Source organism: Chrysemys picta, chromosome 6 (assembly GCF_011386835.1).
Source record: "Chrysemys picta bellii isolate R12L10 chromosome 6, ASM1138683v2, whole genome shotgun sequence".
NCBI lineage: Eukaryota > Metazoa > Chordata > Testudines > Emydidae > Chrysemys > Chrysemys picta.
This window is the reverse complement of record NC_088796.1, coordinates 25,766,281-25,784,223: the sequence shown is the minus strand read 5'-3', so window position 1 is coordinate 25,784,223 and position 17,943 is coordinate 25,766,281. Positions and strand designations below refer to the sequence as shown.

At 43.5% G+C, this 17,943-nt stretch overlaps 1 protein-coding gene across 11 annotated transcripts in view; it reads right to left on the bottom strand.

Annotated features, from left to right (window-relative positions):
- The window catches only part of NIPBL (NIPBL cohesin loading factor), a 299,958-nt gene that overhangs the window by 146,314 nt on the left and 135,701 nt on the right, over nt 1-17,943 (bottom strand). For all 11 annotated transcript variants that reach the window (XR_010602148.1, XM_008168695.4, XM_008168692.4 and 8 more), the window contains exons 4-5: nt 16,104-16,234; nt 1,960-2,059 (exon numbers count right to left, since the gene is read on the bottom strand). Coding sequence is in view for 10 of the 11 variants with exons in the window: in XM_008168695.4 (XP_008166917.2) it covers nt 1,960-2,059; nt 16,104-16,234 (231 nt within the window). In the remaining variant the exon portion in view is untranslated. The remainder of the gene's footprint in view (nt 1-1,959; nt 2,060-16,103; nt 16,235-17,943) is intronic.

Sequence of the window (17,943 nt, the reverse complement as noted above, 5' to 3'; positions counted from 1 at the left end):
ACTGGACATTCCAATAAGATTTCATAGAACTTTGTTTCTCTGTCAAGACTATACTGCTAATATAAAGGAGAGTGACAAAAAGGACCTGATCCAAAGCCCACTGAATTCAATAAACCTTGGATCAGCCCTATAAAGAGGACATAAATAAAGCAAAAGAGAAAAAGTGATTCAGGCAGTATACATCCTCTTTATAGGGCTAATCCAAGATTTATTGAATTCAATGGGCTTTGGATCAGGTCCTCTTTGTTTGGGTAATACTCCCCTATATTTTAGCAGCAAGTCTGCAACAGACTTGCCATAACCAAAAAACTATCAACTTTCAACCCTGGAAATCACTCTTGGGTAATGCAAGAAAAGGAGTAACTATGGAACAGGGAATTTGCTTTGTAAATTATTTTTGATATTGTGATTATACACTACAGTAAATTTAGAATATTTTCCTTGAAGCTTTATGTTTTAAGTAGTCCAGTTTGTGACCCTTCCCCCCCCACCCCTGAAATATTGTTGATGTCTGATTTTACAACAGCAACTATCAATTACTTGTTATAAACTTAATGAGATCTTAGGAGATGTAATGTATAACAGAGATTTTTGAATGGAACAAATACAAAGCAATTGCTTGAAATAAAACTAAAGTTAAGACAAAGATTGAAACAGTGTAAACAAGGAAACAGAAAGTACATTTTACAAGAACTTTTTTTTTCTTTTCAGTACTTTCACTTCTGAAATTTGCCACTGTTCTCTCTCAATCTTTGTGAAGAGGTTGCTTTATTTTTATTTTTGAGAATTTGCCGTGCACAGCCCAAAATAACAAACACACAGAAAGGGACTTTATAAGGTTGTTACAAGGTGTTTTGTTTGTTAAATTGTAGACAACGCTATATGTGGTTTTATATTAAAAATATTAAACATACCATCACTGACTCAGAATTGTAGAAAAAAAAATTTTACATCTTAAAAGAAGATTTATTACAATGTAGTCTTCCCGAGGAATAAAACCAGTAAAGAAAACAAGCATTTTGCAAAACCAAAATATTATCAGAGAGATGGGGTTTGGAGGGAGGGGAGTTGGGTGGGGTTTTTTTGCAATACATAAAATCTAGAAAACTCTCCTCAACACCACTCCAAAAAACAAAGGTATATCTTGAAGGGCGGAACAATTTTATTTGCCAAGTTACATTAAAGTATATAAATGCGTTATGTAATGTGCCAAATAAAAAAGAGTTCTAAAGCTTAACAAAGCAAACTCTGTTTGTTAGTTGTAAACCAAGGGTGTCCAGCATACAGCCCACATGCTGAACCCTTTCCCATCCAGCCCCATTCAAAATTAACAGACTGCAGCTGCCTGTCTTGATACAGCTCAGAGGAGCTGGTGTAGGCAGAGTTGAGAAAGAAGCTTATGTCTGACTGGCCAGTTACCTGAACCCGTCCTCTTCTCAGCAGTCCTTTGTACAGCTGCTCTCACAATGCCCCACAATACAGATTTAAATAAGAAGTCCTTCCTGTCCCTTTTACTTCAGTTCTGCTGCTGCTGCCAAATCTGCAGAAGTGGGTCCCTTATCTCTCCCCCACTTCTGTCCCAGTCCCTCCTGCCATCACTGCCAACCTCCCATTATAGAAGTGTGGGAGAGAAGCCTCCAGAGGAGGATTCCCAAATTGAGGCAGAAGGTATAGAAAATTCACCAAAAATTGGTGAGGGGGTGATACAGGAATGCACGGAGAGATGAATTAATTAACAAAAGACAGGAGGTTTCATAAATGCATTTACCCTCTTAAAAGTCTGCATTTAAATGCCATATTTAACTGTGCTAGCTAAAGAGGCTCACTCTGTGGCTGGACAAGAATACAGTGTTTGCCTCCTGACAGTGAAATTTTAATTCCGACCCACAGACTCAGAACAAATTTGACCACCAGTGCAGAATGGGTTTGACCCCTCCCCAAGTGTAGACACTATATTACCTGGAAGGGCTATGTGAGATAGTGGTTTGTTGATAATTGGAAGATGCAGGACTACCATGCATGGAATTCTGAGAAAGTTTGTACTGCGGCATCATCATTCCTGTTAAAAAAAAAAAAAAAAAAAAAATCAATGTTACCATATGTATACGTTGTACATTTTCAACGCTTAGGTTTTTCTTGAGGAACTACTTTTTATAGGAATTTAAAGGGTACACCCACCACATTAATATCCTGTACTTACAATTAAATTAGAAAAAACATTTATACACTCAGCTCCATCTAACATGTATATTTCATATTTATGATGTATATAATCTAATACATACATTTATTAGTATATAAAATTCACTTAAGAAGCAGATCTATATCAGGAATGCATTTCAAAGGTAGTTTCTTATATTTATTAATTTTTTCCCATCTCTCCTATTCCTGTAGGCAAATACAGACAATGATAAACTCTCTGTATTTTATAATAGGGACCTGGATTACACACCACAGTTGAGTCAAACAGTAAAATAATTAATCTGTAATTAAACAATACTTCTTACAATAGCAAGAAAAACACTTCTAAGCTATTAAATTGGGTGGGAGGATTGGGTTGATATGACGGGTCTAAAGCCAAATTAAAAAGAAATTATTGTTCTCCAACAGTATTTCCCAAATGACAGCACAGATAAATATGGTTTTACAGCAATACCCATGAAAATGAACTACTAATAAACCAGTGGCCTGTAACACACATCCATACACAATATTGTTTTTTCCCCAGTACATTTATAAAGGGTTTTGTGCTTTCCAGTAAACATCATACAATCAAACAAGAAACATTTTTTAAAGAACCAGTCAAATACTGCATACAGCCATGCAGTAATTAAAAAAACCATGAACAAGAATAAATTGCAATAGCCCCCAGGGGAAAACACACTATCCACAAAGGAATCAATTCCAAAATACAGTAAAAGCTGTTTTATCTGGCATGTTGGAAGAATGGGGGGTGCTGGAAATGAAAAATGCCAGTTAACTAAGAAGGTCCTGGATTGAGATCCACATCTCTCGGGAAAGACCACCACTGCTTCTAGGTCCCTATCTTGTTAAGGACATATGAGTCTTTGACCTTGATGTGAATAGGTCTAAGCTCAGCAATCTGAAGACTTGGGTGACCCAATGACTCTCACACTCAGGAACTATTCACCCTGGATCTCTCTCCATCCTGCTAAGCCAGACCATTATAATACGCACCATCTGATATGTAGGGTCCAAAGTATTTGCTGGCTTCCTTGTGAAAAGTTCAAAACTTCGTTCCCTCTTGTCTGTTCACATATCCCATTGTTGTAGCCTTGCCCGTCATGACTAGTACAGACACGTTCTGCAGGTCTATCTAGATAGATAGGTCTATCAATGGCTATTAGCCAGGATGGGCAAGGATGCAAAACCATGCTCTGAAGTGTCCCTAGGCTCTGTGTGCCAGAAGCAGGGAATGGGCGACAGGGGATTGGCAACTTGATGATTACCTGTTCTGTTCATTCCCTTTGAAGCACCTGGCATTGGCCACTGTCGGAAGACAGGATGCTGGGTTGGATGGACAATTGATCTGAACCAGTATGGCCATTGTTATGTTCTTAGAAGTAAAGTATGATGGCCCTAATTGCTTTAAATTCCACCACTTTATACGTTTTTGCTGTCCATTGGGTCCATGTGTCCTGTGTTATCTGACCCTTTAAAAACAAGTCCCAAAACTGAGCAAGCTTGAAATTGGTTGTTACTGCCATTCAACCAAACTACAACATTAGGTGGCCTGAAATGAACCTATGGAATGGGTCCACCAGTGCAACAACTGGAGCATAGAGAGTGGAACCTCTTCCTTGTATCTAAAGTTGGACAAAACTGAAGACTCAGGAAACAGGATTCTTTGTACTGACTTCACATGGAAACATTGCCATTGAAGAGTTTCCACACACAATATTAGTATGCTCTTGAGTTGCATTCGGGCTCTTACTGATGCCACGGGTGCAACTGACAGCTGTTGAATTAGGTCCAGAATATTTTCTTGTTTCTCATTGGAAAGGAGAACCTCGTCTTTGGGTTACTATTGTATTATGTCCAGAATTACTCACAGGTGTTACTGCCAGATCATACTTCTCCATGTTCGCCACAAACTCATGCTCCTCTAGGAAGATACAATTGATTTTGTGACTTTTATGCCCCTTAAGAAGGGCTCTGATTAGAAGGTGATGCCATTTGCAAGAGACAGTCAAAATTCTCTCATCCAGGGTTCATATTATGGTGGGTGAGGGAGGGGAGTAATCAGATAACACTGTCACGCCTAGTTTTTACAAGTTAGTTTTCTCTGTGCATAAGCACTTTTTTTTGAAGAAATGTTGTATTTTTACCATCTTTTAGGGGAGCTGGCAAGGCCTGGCAAGATTACCAGTCTGAATCACGATTTCTCCTGCCATAGTAATGAACCTGCAAGGCCCAGAAATCTGCTACTGCTCAGCACAGGTCATACACTGCTATGGCTATGCTGAGGTTCCCTCCAGTTTTGACACTGGAGCAAACTTAACTGATGTTCAAACTGGTTTGTATTTTTTGGTAAGTTTATCCAATGTAGACAAGACACATGAAAGACATTCAGGTGATCTCTTTGCAACTCAAATCCTTGCATCCACCACTAGCCTATCTACTTTCAACTAATGTGGGGAGCGAATGGGCAGCCCTGTGAAGTTGCACCCTGCAAAAGAAGTGAAAAGGAGACAGAGATGTGAGAGCTGTGCTAACTATAAAAGCCACATTTATGAATTTCAGAAGATGCACTTCCGGTAAGAGTTACAAGTACTTCAGGGGGAAGAAGGACCAGGATACCTATTCACTTTCCCAGTAAAGAGAGAGTTCTAGAACTGAGCTGCCTTGTCTTTTTTTTGAATGCATCTATGCTAGAAAAATTAACAGGCATATTACAGTAGTAGCCCATAATGGTACAACTGCCACTCTGCAATTTTAACTGAACAAGTTTAATGATATAGTGGAAAATTCTATCTATATCAGTGCTATATCAATACAACTGCATCACTGATGGCAATAACTGAAGTAAAGGTACAAATATTTCTTGTATAGATAAATCCTGTTCCCACTCCTCCCTCTTCTCTTATTCGGCAGGGAAGAGATCTGATAATCCTCTTGGAATGCAGCAGTTATTACCTACCTGGTAGGTGTGAAGTTCTGCATTCCAAGCAGATTAACAGTTTAACTAGCTGAGAGTTGGAGTGAAAGTCTCTCTAATTGCACTGAAGAAGTTTGAGAAATGTATATCATTTTACTATAGAGGCATTTTCACTATATCCAGTAATATGGGATGAAAAATCCTTGACTCCCACTAAGCTTGTGTAATTGGGCTTTATGTGGTTGTATTGTAAAAGTGCTGGTGGAGGTGACAAACTGCATTGTCCAGCTGAGGGGTACATGGACTGCAGTTCACTGTTCCTCCTTCATTCAGGGGGAGGGAAGGGGGGAGAAGAGGAGGGAGTAGAGGGCGCAGGGATGCAGGAGGGGGGATGGGTGTCAGTGATAGGAACCCCCAAAAGTGACCATTAAGACCATACTAATATCAGGAAGACAACTATAGCATGAAAGGCCTTTCACAGGCCACCATTTATGCAGTTTTCATTCTATATATTATTATTATTTTATCATTAAACAAAAGAGTTGGCAAGTCAAATATTAAACCTATAGTAAGCAAACAGAAAACTGGCACGGTATACATTTTTGAGTAGAGAATGATTATTTTAGAATTTACAAGTAAATCCATTAGTTTATGAGTTAATTGAAAACTTAATTTGTAATTTCTTTGACTTGAATAACTTATTACAGAACACACAGACTTGTCAACCTTCGAATATAAATTAGTTTTGAAATTAGGTTGAATTAAAACTAAACTAATGACTTTTTCAATCCAATGTTATGATTATAAAGACTACAATAACCAAGTAGAGCTCAGATAACTCTTTGCCACTGTGACAGAGAAAGTTCAATCAATTACTATCCTTCCTCTATAGCAATTATGAATGCAACAATTGTATTGGGTGTAATGAATCCAAAGGAGTCTGAACATGTGAGAGTTCTCACTGGTAGATTACCTGGCCCACCTGTCACTGCTCTTTAAAGGTTCTCTTGCCACACGTTTGGGCATGCGTACTTGAAAGGCTATGGCATTGAGGCCTCTGCTCCAATGTGCATGAGTCAGCACTGCTGTGGAAACAGAGGGAGGAATGCCCTCTGTTAAAGCACAGAGACAGTGTTACTAGGGGACTGACTTTCCCCCATCTCTCTACATATTGCTAGTCACACTCACACAAACTCCTAAAGTAATAAGTCAATTGCAAATTAACAGCCAGCTTCAGTTAGCTTCTACAGCTCTGGTGATCCAAGGCAGCTATAAACCCAACTTTAATTGGCTAATACTCTCTGGTTACTTTGCACTGAACTGGTATGCGAGTAAATCTCCCCTTAATATTAAAATAAAAAAAAATAAAGTTGAGACTATGCATCTTTAAAATATTATGAAGATCACCTGGTAGCATTCCCTTTGAGTTTCTTGTTTAGTGTTTGTGTATGAGTTTTTATTTAAAACAAACAAACAAAAAGTTACCCACCTTTTTCCTTAACTGTTGTTCTTTGAGATGTGTTGCTCATGTCCATTCCATTCTAGGTGTGCGCGCACCCATGTGCGTGGTTGTCAGAGATTTTTGCCTTAGTGGCATCCATAGGGCCAGCTGTGATGCCGCCTTGAGTGCCGCCGGCCCTACGCCCTCCCAGTTCCTTCTTGCTGACAACTCCAACAGGGGAGCAGGAGGGCAGGTAATCGATTGGACATGAGCAACACAGCTCACAGAACAACAGTTATGAAAAAGATGGGTAACCGTTTTTTCTTCTTAGAGTTCATGCTTAAGTTGATTACATTCTAAGTGACTCACAAACAGTATCAATGGAGGCGGGCTCGTAGTTCACAGTCTTGCAACTTGCAGCACTGCTCTGCAAAGCCAGAGTCATCTCGAGCTTGCTGGGTCAGCAAATAATGAGATGCGAACATGTGGACCGACAACCAGGTAGCGGCCCTACAGATCTCTTGGATTGGTACCTGTGCCAGGAAGACCACTGACGACGCTTGTGCCCTAGTCGAGTGTGCTTTCACAATTGCCGGCGGAGGCACTTTCGCCAACTCATAGCAGTAGCGGATGCAGGCTATGATCCGGGACGAAATCCTCTGAGCAGATACTGGGCGACCCTTCATTCTATCTGCCACCACAACGAACAACTGCGTTGACTTACGGAATGGCGTTGTTCTATCTATGTAAAAGGCCAGCACCCTCCTGACATCCAGGGTGTGTAGCCTGTGCTCCTCATCTGACACACAAGGCTTTGGAAAGAAGACGGGCAAGTATGTGTCCTGGCCAGTATGAAACTGGGAAATGACCTTGGGCAGAAACGCTGGGTGCAGTTGCAGCTGGACCCTTATCCCTGTAGAAGACCACACAGGGTAGCTCCGAAGTAAGCCCCCTGATCTCGGACACCCTACAGGCTGATGTTATCGTGACGACAGCACAAGATTCAAGTCCCGGGGGGGGGGAGGATATCCCAGACGTGGGAGTAGAGATGCTCCAGACCTTTCTAAAACCATGTCGTCATGTTGTGAGTGAAGATCGACCTGCCTTGGAATGGAGGATGGAAAGCCAAGACAGTGGCCAAATGGACCTTGATCGATGACAGGGACAAACCCTGCAGTCTGAGGTGCAACAGATAATCCAGGATCTCCCGCAGCGGGGCCTGCTCAACCAGAATATGCCATTCTGAGGCCCAACATGTGAATCTATTCCATTTGGCCAGGTAAATCGCTCTGGTGGAGGGTTTCCTGCTACCCAGCAAGACCGGCTGGACACGGGCCGAGCATGCTTGTTTATCTGCGCTTAACCATGCAATAGCCAAGCTGTCAAGTGCAGCACCACAAGGTTTGGATGCAAAAAGCCGCCGTGGTTCTGTGACAGCAGATCCAGCAGGAGGGCAGCTGCAGTGGGGCGGCTACCAAAAGGCTCAGCAATGCGCCAAACCAGTGCTGGCTATTATGATAATTTTCACCCTATTTTGCCAGTGGCGCTGGTGGGAAAGATGACCACGGAATGAGAAAGGCATCTGACAGGGAGCGCCCATCCATTCCTCAGATTGAACAAAAAACACGCATTTTCTGTTCTGCCTGGACATGAACAGATCCACCCAGGGAGTCCCCATCTCTGGAAGATTATACTGACCACCTCCGGATGGAGCGGCCACCCAAGGCAAGAGGAAAAAGTCCTGCTGAGGTGATCCGCCAGGAGGTTCCTGGTTCCAGGCAGGTGCGTGGCTATCAGATGAATGGCATGCTGCACACAAAAATCCCAAAGGCGGCGAGCTTCTTGACGAAAGGCCGAAGACCTGGCACCTCCCTGACTGTTGATATCACACATCACATCACGACAGTTTTGTCCCTCAAGACCTGCAACCACCTTGCCCATCAGGTGGGGCAAGAATGCCTGGCAGGCCAGGCAAACTGCTCTGAGCTCCCTGATGTTGATATGGAGGTCCAGATTGTCCCACAATCAGCGGTCCTGGGTGCTCAGCTCGCCCAGGTGGGCTCCCCAGCCCAGGTCCAAAGCACTGGAGACCAGGGTCCACGACGGTGATGGGGTCATAATAGGGACTCCCTCCATCACCAACTCAGTGTCCAACCACCAATCCAGGGATGACCTGATGTGGTCCGGCACCATGACTATCCAGTCTAGGTCATGCCTGTTGGGAATGTAGACCGATGCCAGCCACGCTTGCTCCATCTCCAGCCCCTGCAGAGCATGGCTGACCACATATGTACACACGGCCATATGGCCCAACAGCTGCAGGCAGGCCTGAGCTGTGGTGAGTGGGTGGTTCTTTACATGGGAGATCAGGTCCAACATGGCCTGAAAGCGTAATTCACATGGAGTCGAGAACTGCCCCAATGAAGCCAGGAGCTGCGCCTCATAACCACCGCTGATGCGACCATCCTAGCTGCCGAGTCCAGTGTCCCACGCCATTTGGAAGGAGCACCTAGACGCCACGGTGCCGTTGGCCACTAGGGTGTAGAATTCACGGGCCAAACTCTGAGGAAGGGACTCTGAACTTATGGAGGGAGTCCCATAAATTAAAATTCTATTTGCCCAAGAGGGCCTCATGGTTCGCCACCCAGAAGTGCAGGCTGGCAGTGGAATAAATTTTTCTCCCCAAAAGGTCCAATCTTTTGGCCTCTTTTTTTGGGAGTTGAGCTGGTATGCCCCTGCTTGTCTTTTTCTTTGGCCAGAGTGTCAACCAACGAGCCTGGATATGGGTGGATATAAAAGTACTCGAATCCTTTGGCTGGGACAAAGTACTTCTTTTCGGCCCTTTTCGAGGTGGGAGGGATGGAAGATGGGGTTTGCCAGAAGGCCTTGGCAATTTTGAGGACCCCATCATGCACTGGTAGTGCAACATGGACCAGAGTAAAGGCTGAGAGGACACTGAACAAGGTGTCTACCTATTTGGCCATCTCCTGCACCTCTAGGCCCAAGTTCTCGGCCACCCATTGAAGCAGGGTCTGGTGTTCTTTAAAGTCATCAGGCGGGCTGGCCCTTGAGGGTCCCGCGACTGCCTTGTCCAGGGATGAAGATGACGACTGTACCACTGGGGGAAGCCCTGGGGCATCATCCCCCATGGGGGAGGGAGGTTTAGGGGAGCGACTTGTTGCTCTGAGGCCGTAGCAGATGAGCGGTGCAAAGGGGGAATCGTCATGACCGGAACACCCCATGCGCTCCAATAAGGCCACTGTGCTGGCCACTAGCCATGCTGACAAGGTGGCGCCCTCGATGTAGACATGGCCTCGGGAGCCTAACTGCGCCGATGGAGTCTGGGCGAGGGGCTGAACTGCCCTTCCATGCTGGAGGAATCCCCTTCCGGTGACCACGGTGGGACCATCGATGCTTGTGTCTGCCTGCTCACCGTCGAAGACCAGTGCCTGGAATGAGAGGATCAGTGCCAGTATTGAGGGGACCGGTGCCGGGGCAACCAGAGTTGTGACGGGGAGTGCTCCGATGGGGCAGGCGAGCAAGATCTGCACCGAAAGGACGACTAGCGGGAGGGAGAATGGCTGCCAGTAGTACGGAGACTGGCGCCTCCCCCTAGGCGATCCGTGTTGAGACAGAGGGGACCGCGATTGCGGTAACAGTGACCACAGGTGATTCCCAGAGGATCTGGGCTGTGACTCCAGAATCTGTGGCGCGGAGGAGAAGAGCACTGCCTTGTCTTGGGGGATCAGCAGCACTCCACTGCCTTGAGGGGTCTTAGCAGTTGGCGTGCCCTCATAGGGCACCTTTGAAGTTTCCTGCGGTGCGGGTGGAAGCCTCTGGCTCTCTCAGCGCCAGGGAAGCTTGGGAAGGCATCGATGCCATCAGGAGTTTGAGTCCCCTGCTGCTCTCGGGAGTTAGTGGCGGATCCTTTAAGGGGCTAAAGCCCCATCTGGGGAGGCACGTACACGTGGGTCCTTTGCCTGATGTGCGATGGCCCTTCTTGCCCGGTGCTGGGGACTGTGCTTTGTTTTCTTTTGGGGTACCAGCCATGGGAAGTGGTGCTGGGCAGAGCCCAGTGCCAGGGGTGTGCTGCGCACCAAGGCCGAGATATTAGGTGAGTCTTGGCAGGATGGCTCGGAAGCTGGACGAAGGGCAACCTCCATGAGGAGAGCCTGCAAACAAATATCCTGCTCTTTCTGAGTCCTGGGTTGAAAATATTTACAAATACGACCCTTGTCCTTCATATGTGATTCCCCCAAGCACTTGAGGCAGCTGCTGTGGGGGTCACTTACAGGCATAGGCCTGTTATAGTCCGTGCATGGCTTAAGCCCCAGAGACTGGGGCATGTCCCTTCTGGGGCAAAGTGGGACTAACTTCTAACTACACTTAACAACTACTTAACAACTACTATATACAAACTATTTACAAGGCCCTAAGGCTTGAAGTTAGAGGAAATGAAACCGCTAGCCCTTGCTATGCAAGGAAAGGCACTCTGACCAATTACCATAGGCAGTAAGAAGGAACAGGGAGGGCGTAGGGCCGGCGTCGCCTGATATACCAACACATGAGCATGGCACTCAAGGGGGCACTACAACTGGCCCTACGGATACCGCTAAGGCAAAAATCTCTGACGATCACACCTGGGCGCACACACACACACCTAGAATGGAATCGACATGAGCAAGCATACAAAGAAGAACCAAGGGCATGCAAAGAAAAAGCTATGCTAAAATGGAGATGCTGTTGACAGTATGTTTCAGTAATTATCTCCAAACTATGCATTATAAACCCAGATTTGAGTTATTGAGTTATTTCTAATGTATAGAAATGCACAGTTAAGGAATCCAAAACAACCATGATGCTGCCCTTTACTGACACCATGGGGGATAGAGAAAAATGTGCAAAAAAAATCTAGTGTGAAGTCACAAACACTGAAATGTCAATCATAGTTTTATTGTTATTACATTGCATTACTAAAAGATTGAGTTAAATCTTAGATGTACATTTTTATATCTAAAAATATTTGAATTTCTTTTAAGTTTAACTTTAACATTGAGATTCTTGGGTTTGCTATGCTTGGTTTGTGGAGAATCTACTACACCACTTTAAAAAAAAAAAAAATCTTGCAAAGCTTTCCTGAACATATAAGCTCACTGAATAGTCAGAATGTAGTAATGGAAAGGAGAATAACTGCTTATTATGAATGTGAAATTAGCTATTTAAAATGAGAAGAAATCAACCCTGAGGAACCTTGTTAGTCCACACTCTAGAGTTAGACTCAACGAAGGAGTGGCCTCATGAAACTATACAGAATTTTTATCATGGTGTGTTGAAATACTCTACAGTAGAATTTTTCACGTTGCCCTTTGTACAGAAGTTGGACTACAAACAGACTGTGTGGTGATGTGATTCAGTTTGTTCATATACCTTGTTAATAGTAGATATCTCTGAAAAACCTATGACATAAACCAGAAGTAATGGAGTACATCGGGGTTCTCAACCTCTCTCTCTCTCTAAGGCCCCCCTTGACATGCTATAAAAATTCCAGGGTCCAGCAGGGGTGGGGAGAGGAGATTGGGGAGTGGGTGGGGGCGGGGAGAGGTGTGGAGCTGCTCCCGAGACTGCCGTGATCTTGTGCAGCACTTTGGGAGGGATGGGGGGGAAATACCTCTATGTCCCCAACTCTGCCCATGGGCTCAGGGCTTCTGCCCCACAGGGAGCACCAGGGCTCGAGGCTCCGGGATTCAGCCCTGCGCCTCCCGGCTTCAGCCCCGTGAGGGGTGCTGGGGATCTGGGCTTCAGCCGTGGGGCAGAGTTGGGGATATAGAGGTATTGAAAGGGCTTGCGGTCCCCCAGGGGGCAGCGGACCCCCGGTTGAGAACCGCTGGAGTACATCACCAAAATTTGTTTGCAAAATGGCTCAAGAGCTACAACGAAGGGGTAAACAAATAATCCACATTTGAGCTCAGACAACTGCAGCTACCAAAAGCCTAAATACTTGCTGAATGCCATACAAACTTTGGCAATCCCTAAAAATCTATTTAGCTACATACAGTAGTGATGTTCAGTTGACAGTATCACTTAATATCAGGAAATGCCAACTCCCTTGTGATAAAAGACTAAATCTGTCTACATATTAAATTTCCTTTTTAGAATTATTAAAATCGTAAGTAAAAAGAAATCCTCCAGCCCTAATTTCTAACTTGAACTCTTATTCTTACAACTAATACTGTTTGTAGATTTCAAAGTCTATGGAATGCCACTTGTGCACTTTACTGTATCTATTAGAATCCAACACGTAAGATGGACAGTGCGACACTGGCATACCAGGTGTCAACTCATGCCAAGGCCTCAGGCCTCATTGAACACAGACAAAAACATAACTGGAAACCAGTCTGTCTTACCTGTGTATTAGTATTGTTAAGATAAATATTAGTGCTGTAAGAATGTCTTTGGTGTTTAGACATTATGATTAGTGTAGGATGCCGCATATACAGATCTCACTTATAACCTCTATCATGCATGGTATAAAGTTATGAGCGTTTGCATTGTAAACCTCTGTAATTGTGTAATTCACCAAACAGGAAAAGCAACATTAATTAAGGTGAAGTGCTCATCCTGCACACAAGATGGCCCACTGAAGGCAAATGAGGAACTGTGTAGCATCAAAGGGCTTGTTGACTACATTTCCTCACTCCCTCCAGGACGAGGAGGCCTGCTTGGATTCTGGGGTGAAGGGATAAAAATCCCTGACAAAGAGAAACTGGGATCTTTATACTGTCTGGACTCTGAGGGGCAACGATTAATAAACACAGGCAAGAAATCCTCATGCTGCTTGACATGGAGCACCCCTGAAGAATGTACAGAGCTGCTTATTTTAGAAGCTTATATTACCTTTTTAAATATAAAACTGTCTCTGTGTCTGTATATATATATGTTTCCTGTTTTAATCTTGTGAATAACTCATTTCTTTTCTTAGTTAATAAATCTTTAGTTAGTATATTACAGTATTGGCTACAAGCATTGTGTTTGGTTTATGATAGGAGTACAATTGACCTGGAATAAGTGACTGGTGCTTTGGGACTGGGAGTAACCTGAATATTGTTGTCCATCTACCAGTCCAAGTGGCAAGATAGACTGGAATGCCCAAGGGGACGGTCTGTGACTCCATGGTAAGACTGTTATAGTTCTTTAGAAGTTCACATTTTTTATTAGGCTGATGAAATCTAATTATAGAACATACAACAAGTTTGGGGTTTCTGCCCTGCTTTTTGACAGTCTTCCCTGAGGCTGCCACTCATAGGCATGAGCCATTCCAGACAGTGTGATGTACAGTATCCTAGTTTATTCAGTGAAAACCCAGTTTTCTGGGGGCACCTGCTGCCCTAACATATTGTACTAAAACACACGTTTTTGTCCCAGTTTCAATATAATTGTTTAACTGCCTGACTGGCATTCTTCCATCAGCTGGCTTCACCAATCTTATATTAATAACTCAAGTTTCTACCACCTCTGGAGATTTGAAAAGGCATAAAGAGGAGAATGACACTCAATGAGAGTTGGGTGTCTAACTCCACTTGTGCCTTGTCAATTTCTCTACTGAATTGTCTGTGCAAAAGAGTGTAATATTCTAGTTTATAAACCTTTCTCCATCATAAAGGAAAAGCCCTAGCTGATCTTGTCCCAACTCTCATTAGTAACTTCATCAGAGAGTTGTATGAAACTTTCTAATGTCCACCTACTCTGATTCTTTGGTGGGAGGGGAGGGTTGTTTGTGTTTTAATTAACAGTATGCTTCCACAAACTTAATTTTTTTAAAATCTGGAACCAAGTAGTTTAAAGTTACAATAGCAACCCAACTGTGTCCAGATCAGATTAGAAAGTTGTTGTCTTCTTATTTAAAATGTTTTTCATTATACAGGCAACAATTTCACTCAAGATGTAGGTTGTTAGATGGATAATTTCATGGATTAAAACTACCCCAAGAAGAAACACTTCTCAAGTGTTCCAGATTTGTAGGACATAATCAAATCTCGGGGTAGTTATTCCCAATTATCTATCCACTAGGCCATTGTTTTCTATTTCATGGCAATTATGTTTTCAGGATCATTCAAATGAACAAAGCTGAGTAGAAGTGGCTTGGTTCTCTTTTAGGCCTGATATCTGCTACTTGCATTCCAATTCGTCCGTGCTGACCACTTCAATATGTAAAAAGCAACAGAGGGTCCTGTGGCACCTTTGAGACTAACAGAAGTACTGGGAGCATAAGCTTTCGTGGGTGTGAGGTTCTTACCCACGAAAGCTTATGCTCCCAGTACTTCTGTTAGTCTCAAAGGTGCCACAGGACCCTCTGTTGCTTTTTACAGATTCAGACTAACACGGCTACCCCTCTGACATTTCAATATGGTCATGCTTTGCCTCATACCCCAAAGTCTTTTCTATAGTACCTGGTTCCTCTCAAAATTTTGCTCTCTTCTCCAGCTCTTCCCTCTGGCTACACACTTATGATTCAATGTTTGCTTACATGCCATGCAGTTTGAAGTTTGTATAAATTAAGATTAAACTTTTGTGATGGTTTAAGCATGCCACATTCTTCCCCTCTAATCCCCTGAAATATTTTACATTGCTAAATTAATTGTAACTCCTCCTTCCAAGTTTTATATTTTGTATGGAGCTGTTACCAATATCTTCCTTCCCTAATAATTTTTTTAAATGCCATCAGTTTTTAAGTGAGTTTCTTAAGAATGACTGTCCTTGCTTCACAAAAGGCATGTCCCCTTGCAATTTGATTCAACAGTGAAGTATAACGTTTCCCTCAAAATCTGCAAAAACTTCATCAGCTCTTGTTTCCTCCTTCGCAAAATTCTTGGCCAGGGACAAATTAACTTAGATTCAAAACAGTTACTCAGTTCATGACAGCAGAAAGTTTTATCACTTTCCATATATTTTTGTGTATTAGATATAAACCATTCCCACAATTCCTCCAACAGATTTCTCCCCTGGGTCCTGCCCCATGAGCAACTGGGAGGACACCAGGGCGAGGAAGCAAGGGTCTCAAAAAGAACAGGAGTACTTGTGGCACCTTAGAGACTAACAAGGGTCTCAGTTAACCCATGTCCCAGCCATTTGAGGTGCTGACAGCCGCCGCCGCTGCAACAACATTTGGAATAGCTGCAGTTCATGTTAACAATCTCACTGGTGCATTAGCACCTTACACTGGTATGATAAGACAAATGTAAGAAAAGAGCCAAAGATAAATTCAAAGCCATTAAAAAAAAAAAAAAACAACAAAGCAAATCCCTCCCCCAAACAAAATCCCACTACTCTGGAGGAAACTAACTTTATTTTTGCCAAATTCCCATTAGATTTCTAGTGTCCCTGCTTATCCCCAAGGAGTAACCAAGATACACAGCATCCTGACATTACCCAAAGGTAAAACACAAAGATCGGAATTTGTCATATTTGTGATCCACGTACATTTGTGAGGACTTTACCTTTTGTTTTTTAATGTATAAAACGTAATTAGTAGAAACATATCCTCACCACTTTGTACCCCGTATCTGTTTTGCATGCTTTTCTCCCTGAAAACATTAGGATTCCTTGCCAGGACAGCCTGCAGCAAGACTGGTATATCTCCCTCTGGATCATCGCTGCCAAGGTTATCTTTCAATTCTCTGGGATTGAAGAGATAAGCAAACAAAAAAAAGTGAATGTTTTCAAAATATCAGAGGCTACAGGTTAAAGCCACAGACCTGCTCAACAATAAATAGAAAGAAATCTAAAATGTTGTCCCTCTGCGTCTCAATTTGAGATTCTTATTCCTTTTTTCAGCAGAATGGAGGGAAAGTATTTGTATCTGTCTTCATATTAATAATTTCTCCACTATTACCAGTTAGACTAATGATAAAACTTCCCATATTCACTCAGAGCCTCCTCTTCTCCATCGCAGAACAATGCACTAATGGCAAAGCCACCAAGAAAGTGTCATTTTAAGGGTACACTATTAATAAGAAGACAAACCTTATTTCTATCACTCTCAGGTTTGAGCTAACAATTTAAGCATGCTTCCTGTTTAATCAGGGAATTGCCAAATCCTTGACAGGACAGGATTGTCTGTCACCCACCCATGGGAGTTACAGGATTTTCTTTAAGATGTTCCTATGTTTACACTCCCTCCCCCCAGGCTTGGGGGCTTTTTTAAAATATTGGTTTATCTTGGGGAATTGGCTTCACAGTCAACCATAGTAAATTACTAGAACATTTGGAGAGCAGTCTAGGGGACAAAGCCCCGAAGACAAGCCAATTCACGAGACGCAAAAAAAGCTCAGGAAGCATACTTGACAAACAGCTTGAAAATTCTGAGTACAGGAGCCAATCAAAGCAGATGAGTTATAAGAGCCAGAGTAGAAACATAAGCATATTCATAGCAGTGTTAGAGAAATAAATATGTAGCGATTATGCAAATTCCTGTACAATCATTGACAATAATGGATGCGGGCCAGAGTACAGGAATGTTACGGGGTGTCTGATTCCTATAAACAAAGCAGGTCCAGATACTTTGTCCCAATACAGGTGCTCCGTTTGGCCAATTAAGTGGAGGGTAGAGGGCAGTACCTGGGGCTATAAAGGATCAGGGAGAATCTGAGAAGGAGCAGGTCTTTGAAAGAAGCTGGAGGAGGTCCCGAGGGAAAGGCTCAAAGCAGAAGAACAGCAGAGGGGTTTGCTGGCTGGCCTTCCCAAGCTGGAGAGCCAGGGCCAGAGGGCTGAAGGCACAAGAGCAGCAGAGGGAGTTGCCTGCTTACTTCCAAACTGGAGCCAAGGGCCAGAGAGGAGTGAAGGCAGGGAAGCGGCAGAGGGGCTTACCCATTAGCCTGTCTGAGATGAGAATGGAATAAGGGGAGTGATGGACGCTCCCTTGGTGAGGATGAACTCCCAGCAAGAGACCATGGGGGCTCCCACTGGGAAGAGTAGAGTCCCACACCAGTTGGAAGGGCTTAGGTAGATGTCCAGGACAGGACAGGACTGAAGAAAAGTGGTGGTGGAAGATGCTGGAGTGTAGTATGTGCCATGACAATGCATTAGCTGGTGGAGGATTTTAAGGACTATATGTAGTGGGGGGTTATAAATGGACTATGTTTTAGGACTTTTATTATGGACTATTTGCGTGATATTTTTGAAATAAACAGGTCCCAAGGAAGAGCATAACTGAAGCAAGAAACAACTTAGCAGCCCGAGAGGGAAACTGGGATAGTAAACCTAGCATTGGGGCACCTGGGGATATGGGGAAGTTGTTGACAAGAGATATGAAAAAGCAGTATACAAATGATACACCCACAACCTATAAAATTGCAAGTAACAACATATCTGGAGGAAAATATACAGT